The sequence below is a fragment of the Salmo trutta genome, chromosome 7, assembly GCF_901001165.1.
Source record: "Salmo trutta chromosome 7, fSalTru1.1, whole genome shotgun sequence".
Lineage (NCBI taxonomy): Eukaryota > Metazoa > Chordata > Actinopteri > Salmoniformes > Salmonidae > Salmo > Salmo trutta.
Genome location: NC_042963.1, coordinates 37,479,063 through 37,489,753, shown reverse-complemented (window position 1 = coordinate 37,489,753; position 10,691 = coordinate 37,479,063). Strand labels below are relative to the sequence as shown.

The following is a 10,691-nucleotide window of genomic DNA, read 5'->3' as shown; positions in this document are numbered from 1 at the left end:
TCAGGATCGAGGGAAAGATGAACGTAGCAAAGTACAGAGATACTTGATGAAAACCTGCTCCAGAGTGCTCAGGACCTCGGACTGGGGCAAAGGAGGCTTCGGGACAAGTCTCTGAATGGCCCAGCCAGAGCCCGGACTTGAACCTTATTGAACATCTTTGGAGAGACCTGAAAATAGTTGTGCAGCAACATCTAACCTTACAGAGCTTGAGAGGATCTGCAGAGAAACTCCCCAAATACAGGTGTGCCAACCTTGTAATGTCATACCCAAGACATGGCTGTAATCCCTGCCAAAGGTGCTTCAACAAAGTACTGAGTAAAGGGTCTCAATACTTATGTAAATATATTTCCATTTTATTTGTAATAAATTAGCAAAAATGTCTACACCTGTTTTTGCTTTTTCATTATGGTTGTGTGTAGATTGAGGGACATTTAAAAAAAACAAATATTGTTTACATTTACGTCATTTAGCAGACGCTAAATGGGGGGGGGGGGGGGGGGTTAGAAGGACCACTCCATCCTATCCCAGGTACTCCCCATATTGTTCAGAGTAAGGCTGTAACCTAACAATGTGGGAAAAGTAAAGGGGTCTGAACACTTTCCGAAGGCCAATAAGTGATATACAGTGCCCATTTCTCTGTGCTGGCACAGAGCTACTACTCCTCCCTGGGTCCCTCACCCTTGACACATCCCCTAATTTCTTCACTGCCTCGGCATAGGACACCATCTGCACTACTGACTCTAGCCATCTCAACCTGCCTCTCTCCCACCGGACACTTCCGATCCCCAGCAACATGGTCACCCCTACACAACTTTATCCACTGAAATTACACACTTCCCACATCTTAATCTCCCTCCTACAAACTGCTGTGACATGACCATAAATGTTGTACCTGAAACAGCGCAGTGGATACAGCACAAATGGATAACTATTTTCCAACTGCGTTGTATCATTCAGAACCCTTTTTCCAAAATATTTAATATTGGTTTCATCAGACCAGAGAATCTTGTTTCTCATGGTCAGTCTAAGGTGCCTTTTGGTGACTCTAAGCGGACTGTTATGTGCCTTTCACTGAGGGGTGGCTTCCATCTGGCCACTCTACCATAAAAGGCCTTATGGGTGGAGTGCTGCAGAGATGGTTGCCCTTCTGGAAGGTTCTCCCATCTCCACAGAGGAACTCTGGAGCTCTGTCAGTGACCATAAAGTCCTTGGTCACCTCCCTGACCAAAGCCCTTCTCCCCCGGTTGCTCAGTTTTGGCTGGGCAGCCAGCTCTTATAAAGAGTCTTGGTGATTCCAAACTTCTTCCATTTGAGAATGATGGAGGCCACTGTGTTCTTGGGGACCTTCAATGCTGCAGAAATGTTTTTGTACCCTTCCCAAGATCTGTGCCTCCACACAATCCTGTCTCAAAGCTCTATGGACAATTCCTTCGACCTCATGGTTTGGTTTTGCTCTGATATGCACTGTCAACTGTGGGAACTTATATAGACAGATGTGCACCTTTTCAAAATATGTCCAATCAATTGAATTTACCAGGTGGACCCCAATCAAGTTGTAGAAACATCAAGGATGATCAATGGAAACAGGATGCCCCTGAACTTATTTCCTTATTTGAACTGTAACTCAGTCAAATCTTTGACATTTTTGCATGTTGCGTTTATATTTAACTTACAGTAGATGATAATACATCCAATGATCATATAACTGGTTTGATTGTTCCTTAGTGTCATTTCATCAACATAATTTAACTATAATTTCAATTTGTGAAACAGCAAGTGTTTGACAATAAATAGGAAAGAAATGTACACTACTTTGATATTACAGCATTCTGGGCTCATTCATAGTGATTGACACAAAATCTCTGATAATATGGCTTACAGCTAAATATTTTCTAGTTCAACATATTATTCCTAGACCCTACAATAGGATATAAATGAGAGGTGATTAATACCTTGTGTGTGTGTGTGTATTTCCTTACTAATAAAGAAAACTTAAGTGTGCAAATACAGTAATTGTCAAGGCTACAGCAACATATTTTTAAAAAGTGCTTAAAGGCAACAAGTGTTTCTACTGTTTGTGGAAGGGGGAAAAACTATTAAAGGGATCATATTTAAGTGGATAAAGCACACACGCATCTAAAACACCTTTAAAGTGTAGTGTAACATGAAACAGCTATAAAGATCACAAATGGTGTTTGATAAGAGATATTTCCTCTTCTCGTGTTCAAATTGATATGCAGACAAGTCTTAACCCTGACCTTTCCACAACGAAGGCTAGCTCATTCAATAGACGGTAATATTAAAACATAATAAACTGGGTGGTTCGAGCCCTGAATGCAGATTGGCTGACAGCTGTGGTATATAATACCGTATACCACAGGTACGACCCCCAAAATAATTATACTGCTCTAATTATGTTGGTAAGCAGTTTATAGTCTCAATAAAGGCACCTCAGGGTTCTGTGGTATATGACCAATATACCAAGGCCAAGGGCTGTATCCAGGCACACCGTGTTGCGTCGTCCCTAAGAACAGCCCTTAGCCGTGGTATATTGGCCATATACCACACACCCCTGGGCCTTATTGCTTAATTATACTGTCTACTCCCAAAGCTGTCTGTCGCCTGAGGGAATGCTCCGCCTAAACACAAATGCGCCTCTCACACGATAGTTTCAGAAACATTTGGAACATTGCTTCTATGATTTTTTTTTAGATACTTACCATGTAAAGTTGCACCCGGCTTTATTTTTAAACACCAGAAATATGGAATGGTTCAATGGAAATGTGAGTGCAAGGTGAGAGGATGTCATAATGGTGTGTGAAAACAGCTAGGTGCAACTTTCCTAAACTGCGCACAGTAAGTGTATCTTTTGTATTTGAAATATTATTTCTCACGTATATAAAAGTAAAGTTCCAAAGATATCCAAAACCGTATCGCAAGTGTGGTGCATTTGCATTTCCACAGAGCGTCAGGAATAAACAAGAGCATTGGGATTGTAGTTCACATGGAGCCAGCTGTGGTCCGTAAAATCCTCTGAGAACCCAAAACAGGTTCCAGCTGTAAACTGGGTATACCCCCCTTAGGTTCTGGAGAGCTAAATGAAGACATGAATATTGACCCTGAATATGGTAATAACAGTCCCAAGATTAAAACAAATCTTAATAAAGCAGCTGAAGTGTTCCATGATATCACAAAAGTGTGCTGAATTAAAAAGTGTCACACTACTAATTGACCCATTATTATGCTGAGGAAAGACCACTAGACAACAGAGGGGGACAGTAACAAAAGGTGAGCTTTAGGCCACCTAACAGCACACAATGGAGACAAATGTAACTAAGATGGGCTTTCAAGGGAGAGAGAAAATATTGCATAGGATTGTCTGAAATGGTGTAGCCTTGATGAAACCTGTGGAGTACGCAAAGACATTGGATGTCAATAGTTCTATGGCCTCAGAAAATAAGGTGAAATGAAGAATTCACAGATCCAGGAAGAAGTGACGGTACCACCAAATGAGGCCGTCCTGAAATGCTTCTAACAGATAAGCTCAGAAATACTAAAAATTCAGTCAATAAACACATCAGAAAGCGGAGTGACATTCATTGCAAAATAAGATTTCTAGAGAGAGTGCTCCGAGGTGATGACGTCATAGCCGGCCCCCATAGCTTGTGGTGCTACCCTGGTATCACTGTGGCAAAGGCACAAGGACATTGACGTAGCTGATGGGAAAAAAGCCAGACTCCCCGCTGATCATGCCCTCATACCAGTTGCCATCAATCTGGTTTGTGAGGATGATGAGGTCGCCCTCCTTGAAGCCCAGCTCTCCTTCATTCTCAGCCACAAAGCGGTAGAGCGCCCGGCAGCAAGGCTGGTCTAGGAAAACCTCACAATCATCTGAAAGAGACCCACAATTGCCTTGAAATTGATATCACTAGATGCCCACTAATTAGTCAATCTAAACAGTTAGTACTATTATGCACATACTGGTTATTTCCTTTTAATTTCATGATTTTATTTACATGATTTCCATTTGCTTGCATCAGCAATATGATAGACAGGACATCATGGAAGGTTTTGGTCTGAAGTCAGTACCATGACCTGTGGGTTTACTCACGGTTACAGATGATGGGACTCTCTGGTCTTCGAGGTATGTTTGTGTACTGGTAATCTGGGATAAGTGGAGAAGGATGACAAGAAATAGCATATCTTAGTTGAAAGTCCTACTTCCCATACAGTTGCTGCATAGAAATATACAAATACTGGTATCCTGTTTTGAAATGCATGAAATGTCATACTCTAAAATGTATCAGTACTTACTTTTTCCATTGACAGCTTGGCTTATCTGGGCATCTGCAACAAATTATAATGGACATATTAACGACTTCAAAATCGGGAAAGCTATAGTGAACCATTCAGATGGCCCCAATTTACAAAAGAGACAGCATTTTACAATAGTAAAACATGTTTTACACTAATAAACAATACAGAAATAACATTATGGAAATGAATTGAACAAATTAAAATTGCTCAACAATTGAGCCAATCACCTGAAGATATAACTGATTTGACTGATGATCTGTGGGAAGATCCATTTTGTTGTGTGTTGATTGTGTTAACCTTAATAGATTTGGGCCTGGGCTCCCTCTTTGGTCGGTTGCTTGCAATGGCTAGCCTAGAAAGAGCGGGAGAGACAAGGTCACAAGTTCACAACCATCAACCAAACCCAGGCAGTATGACATGTGCCTTGAGTACATGTAGCTCATGATTAAGTCCCTGTCTGAAGTGTATTTATTAATTTGGTTGATACAAATCACCTGCCCTGCAGACTTCGATTGAGGCTGTCCAGGATTTGGCAAGACTGGCGGTGATATTCCAGAGCGGCCCCAATCAAAGCTGATAGGTGAGTCACATGCTCCGCCTGCAAGACCCGACCACAATAGATATCAGCACAGGATTGTCAATCTCACATGGCCAGTGGCCAGTATACATGATAATGAGCCAACAAGCTAACTTTCATGAACATGTTTAGAGAAATTTGCATCTCCTTGTTTATAAAGAAAAATAAACTTGTGGATATTTCCAACCCATACACATCTCCCAAGTTGTTACAGGATTATAATAGGTTGATAACACTAATCCTGAATAGAAAAATATGTTTACACAATTACTATGGTATTTCCATGACCATAAAGGGAGTGTGTTGTAGAACTGCAGTATTTTTCTTTTTGCTCACATCACTTTCTAAGAGGTCGAACATGCTTCTCTCTGCCAGCTCTTTGGAGTCCGAAAACTTCTCCCACGCCTGCATGATCTCCTCATCAGGTATCTTTCCTTTGCGTCGTTTCTTGTAGTCAAAGTCTAGCCGACGTCCTTCAAGTTTTCTTAGGTGGTACTGAAGAATGAATGATAAGTACATATGGATCCGAAAACACTCTTTTGCTTGTGAACAAGCATTTGATCCATACTGTCATAATCAACATTATACATTTATGACACATACAGCCGTAAAATGCACTTGATCTTCATTTACAATGATAGGTAGACATCAAAGGACCTTAAACCTTAAGCCTACAAGCCGTAAATCCAAATCCTAGTGGCCTAGAGCACATGGGTCAAAGACTACTAATCTGATAGCTGTTCAGGCTGTTCCCTTTGCTGAAGCATTAATCATTTTGACTATTCTGAGTGGAGATGAGACTCACCCCTATTTCCCTCAACTCTCTGTCCTGGAGTGCCTGCAGTGGGTCGATGAAGTTGTTCTTCACACTGATGTCCAGGGAATCTCTGGCTACGGCCATCTGTTTCAATGCTTCCCCAATGTCCGCCAGTGCACATCCTACATGGAATTCACAGACATGAAGACACATCTAAAAACAACTTTTGATTCTATTGAGCACATCATGTAAAAAGGAATAAACTGAGCTATTCAATAATTAAAATACATTCCAGGTCATATGATAGACCTCTAGATCTTTGGTCAGGGAGGATATTAGTGTACTAAGTGTTTGTACATCTCTAGGCCTGTACTTTTTTTGGAAGAGGCAAAACTTACTGAAGCGTAGAACCTTACATTAGAACGATATTGATTTAACTGCTGAGTGCTGGGTTAAAAGCTTTCAGAGGTGAGACTCCTCAAGTATCTCACTGGTAACTGCTGGAGTATGTGTTTGGATGTAAAGCATTAGATACTGGGTTACAAACCTAGTTGGCGGACAAAAAAAATGAACTATCGCTATGCCTAACTGGACCATAACCTGATCTGAATGTGTATAAAATATGTGGTAGTAGAATATGGTATGATATGTGTTGACTGTAAGCAGAGGCAGGTCGCTCCATGTGGGTTACAATTGTTGATGTACCAAAGGCAGAGCCGACTCCCAGTTCTCTGCCGTAGTGCAACATGCAGTCTCCCAGCATTCCCTCAGTCTGGGGGTACCCCACAGCCTTCACCTGCCCACGGATCCTGGACACTGTGTTGAGCATGCCCAGTTTGGCTCTATATGCTATGGATCAATATTGGCATAAAATATATCACATATACATTTTGTTGTACAATGAAATCCTATACTGGGCCAATATATCAAGTGATACCATACCTGGGTTTGGTTGGAGGTACTCTGTGGTTTTGGGCACAAGTTCAAGAACCATTTTGTGGGTCACATCAATTCTCTAAAACAGAATAATCAATGACAGAGCAGGGGAAAATTCTGTATCAATGTTTTTGTCCCCTCCACATAATTCTGAACAGTATTCGACATTGTTCTACCTAATTTGACAAATTATTGTGTAAAAAGGGAATAATAGAAATGTAATAAAGCCCTGCCTCACCCTTTCCATTTTTTGAAACTCTTCATCCAGCTTTGTTCCCTCAGCCCCAATTATCTTCTCACTCAATAGCTGTGGCAAGATAAGAGATTAAAATATGAGGAAAGAGTGTATAATGGCAAAAGACAAAGAAAAACCTTACTCTTTCAGTAAATAAGTTGGTATACAATTTGTATGGTAACGTGCTCGCTCTTCTCACACGAAAACAAGTTTATTTATATGTATGCATCAAAACATTTAAATTAAAAGGCGGACTATCGTAATGACCCGACTTTAAAAAAAAAGTATGTTTTTTCCCCCCTCCAGAATGAATGGGGCCCTGTACTGGCAAAACCAAATATTGCTAATAAGTAACTAGTAAAGTGAAAGTAGCCTAGGCTACATCCAAAAACTGGTGTGAACTCTTACACGGATGTACACAACTAGTGTAAAGGTTTTCCACTAGGTTATAACAAAGCCTGCACAATTTCAAACCACTCTTACTGTCAGCATTTCTAGTCCTTTGGCGGTCATTCGAAGAGCACTCACTGTCAGTGCTGGCATGCACATTACAAGGAACATAAAGTGTCATCATGTACAAACATGAACACTCACTAGCATAAAACCAAACTAAATGTTATGCCTGGAAGGTAATTGTGTGATTTGTATGCATGTTATCAAGCAGTCTCTCCATTGGCCAATCATAACTGAATACATTTAGAAACATAAGGCTTATAGTAAGTCCAGTATTGCATGCATGGTAAGCCTAAGCCATTAAATGCAGGGTTCTAAATTACATGGGTGTCTGGTTGGCATTCAAACGAAATCTGGGCACCCCCATAATAGTAGAATAATATGGGCAACAGCATGGAAATGGTGTTGAAAATGGGCTCCCAATGTGAAGGCAATTAGGATTTAAAATCTCCTACACATTCATACCTGTGCTGTAGGCATTACTATCACTTATGCATGATTCATGCTTAATTTTCACACTTGAGTTGTAAAAGTTAGCCTAACTGTTCCTCCTCTATAGAAACCAAGCATTACCACACTGATACCTGTCTTGTGCCAAGATGACAATCTCTCCCTCAATGTGATCAAGACAAAGGAGATGATTGTGGACTACAGGAAAAGGAGGACCGAGCACGCCCCTATTCTCATCGACGGGGCTGTAGTGGAGCAGGTTGAGAGCTTCAAGTTCCTTGGTGTCCACATCACCAACAAATTATCATGGTCCAAACACACCAAGACAGTCGTGAAGAGGGCACGACAAAGCCTATTCCCCCTCAGGAGACTGAAAAGATTTGGCATGGGTCCTCAGATCCTCAAAAAGTTCTACAGCTGCACCATCGAGAACATCCTGACTGGTTGCATCACCACCTGGTATGGCCACTGCTCAGCCTCCAACTGCAAGGCACTACAGAGGGTAGCTCGTATGGCCCAGTACATCACCAGGGCCAAGATTCCTGCCATCCAGGACCTCTATACCAGGTGGTGTCAGAGGAAGGCCCTAAAAATTGCCAAGACTCCAGCCACCCTAGTCATAGACTATTCTCTCTGCTACCGCACGGCAAGCGGTAGCGGAGCGCCAAGTCTAGGTCCAAAAGGCTTCTTAACAGCTTCTACCCCCAAGCCATAAGACTCCTGAACAGCTAATCAAATGGCTACCCAGACTATTTGCATTGTTCCCACCCCACATTTTTACGCTGCTGCTACTCTCTGTTTATTATCCATGCATAGTCACTTTAACTCTACCCACCTGTACATATTACCTCAACTAACCGGTGCCCCCACGCATTGACTTTGTACCGGTACCCCCGTATATAGCCTCGCTACTGTTATTTTATTGCTGCTCCTTAATTTTTTGTTATTTCTTTTTTACTTAAGTTTATTTAGTAAACACTTATTTAAAACGGCATTGTTGGTTAAGGGCTTGTAAGTAAGCATTTCGGCGCATGTGACAAATACAATTTGATCTCACCTGCCCTTTCCAACAATGTCAATATCAGAGCTTAAAGACATTTGGTATATCCTTGTTTACACTGAACAAAAATATAAAAATATAAAATGCAACATGTAAAGTGTTGGTCCCATGTTTCATGAAATGAAAAAAAAAAAAGTTTTCCATACACACAGAAAGCGTATTTCTCTCAAATTTTGTGCAGAAATTTGTTTATATGCCTCTTAGTGAGCATTTCTCCTTTGCCAAGATAATACATCCACCTGACAGGTGTGGTATATCAAGAAGCTGATTAAATAGCATGATCATTACACAGGTGCACCTTGTGCTGTGGACAATAAAAGGCCACTCTAAAATGTGCAGTTGTCACACAACACAATGCCACAGATGTCTCAGGTTGAGGGAGCGTGCAATTGGCATGCTGACTGCAGAAATGTCCACCAGAGCTGTTGCCAGAGAATTGAATGTAAATTTCTCTACCATAAGCCACCACCAATGTCATTTTCGAGTACTTGGCAGTACGACCAACCAGCCTCACAACCGCTAACCAGGACCAGCCTGCACAAGTCTTCCACAGCCGGCTTCTTCACCTGCGGGATCGTCTGGGGGAGCCCCTAAATGAACCTAAGAATTGATTTCTGATATGAATTGTAACTCAGTCAAATCTTTTAAATTATTCCATTCATATTTTTGTTCAGTATACAACAATTGTATGTTATGCAGTTAACTGACTGAAGCTGTAGGTCAGTCATGCACATCTCACTCCAGCGTTAATGCCAAATTGAAATTATTTCACCACTATGGCCTATTTATTGCCTTACCTCCCTAATCTTACTACATTTGCACACACTGTATATATTTTTATATTGTTATTGACTGTACGTTTGTTTATCCCATGTGTAACTCTGTGTTGTTTGTGTCGCACTGCTTTGCTTTATCTTGGCCAGGTCGCAGTTGTAAATGAGAACTTGTTCTCAACTGGCCTACCTGGTTAAATAAAGGTGAAATAACAAAAAATTAAAAATGCCTGTAGATCCCCAGTTTATTGGCTTTGCTGTGTAGATAGTTGCTCTTGATAGGCCTATACTATTTGGGACAGTCATTTTAGTGGTGACCCAGTTAGTATCCCTGGCACTGGCATTGTTTACTGAAGGTGTGTTCAATCACGCCTTTACAGCTAGAGTAATCTCTTATTAAAACCACTTTAGAAAACAAAGTCCAGAATCCACCAGCACAAAAGCCTACACAATCGCAATTTCTGTTAAAAAAAAACATATGATACTTTACGCATTGTGTCTTTATTATTCCTATCTGTAGGTCTTTACAGTTGATATTGGTTGGTAGGCCTATACTGCCCTAAAATAAAGACATGAATTCATTGCCCTTCTTGGCGCGTTGCCACAAAACGTCATACTAATTATCGCTGAGGCAACGGTTGCTTGCTGAAGTGTATGGGCTTTATCCACATGGCGCCATGCTAACAAAACACAATGCACTGTGTCGTCTCCTTACCTGACTTGCTTTGTGAAATTGCTTCTTCAATCCGGCTACCGACATCCTTCAAGAATCAAAATGCCTAAATAATATATGGAAAGAAGTAATGGATGCCAACCGTGCTCTAATAGTTGACCCGTTGGTTAGCTACATTGTGTCCAGATTGCCCTCCATCGTCGCAATGTATCAATGCGCTAAATCACTTCACGAGGTCTGTTGAGTCCTCGAACACGATTGGTTGAGAGCTTCTGGTTGATGTACATTAAAGTGCCGACGTTTACGTTGCATAAGGCATATAACAAAACAGTAACATTTACACAAAAAATCAAGTGGGACAAAATTACTGTTAAAGCCTATCAGTACATTTAATTGTTTTACAAAATATGCTATTTGTGGTGCATGTCAGGTGGCCTAATTAGCCTATAAAAAGGTAGGC

The 10,691-nt window shown here is 41.1% G+C and overlaps 1 protein-coding gene across 1 annotated transcript; it reads right to left on the bottom strand.

Moving 5' to 3' along the window:
• Window positions 1-1,640: 1,640 nt before the first annotated feature.
• sh3gl3b (SH3-domain GRB2-like 3b) lies at window positions 1,641-10,463 on the bottom strand. Its single transcript, XM_029758751.1, has 11 exons — window positions 10,274-10,463; window positions 6,826-6,894; window positions 6,594-6,666; window positions 6,357-6,500; window positions 5,700-5,833; window positions 5,231-5,389; window positions 4,812-4,915; window positions 4,545-4,669; window positions 4,315-4,347; window positions 4,112-4,165; window positions 1,641-3,891 (listed from the first exon to the last, which is right to left on the bottom strand). Exons 1-11 carry the CDS (start codon window positions 10,316-10,318, stop codon window positions 3,683-3,685), a joined length of 1,149 nt encoding a protein of 382 aa, XP_029614611.1. The 5' UTR covers window positions 10,319-10,463; the 3' UTR covers window positions 1,641-3,682.
• Window positions 10,464-10,691: the final 228 nt, after the last annotated feature.

Bases quoted from the DNA above. Each gene is read 5' to 3' on its own strand.
- sh3gl3b (XM_029758751.1), bottom strand. From the start codon at position 10,318: ATGTCGGTAGCCGGATTGAAGAAGCAATTTCACAAAGCAAGTCAG. The intron at 5,390-5,699 runs GTGAGTCTCATC...TTCATTCTTCAG, and splicing joins GAGAGTTGAGGGAAATAGGG to TACCACCTAAGAAAACTTGA. The intron at 4,916-5,230 runs GTGAGCAAAAAG...CGGGTCTTGCAG, and splicing joins TCGACCTCTTAGAAAGTGAT to GCGGAGCATGTGACTCACCT.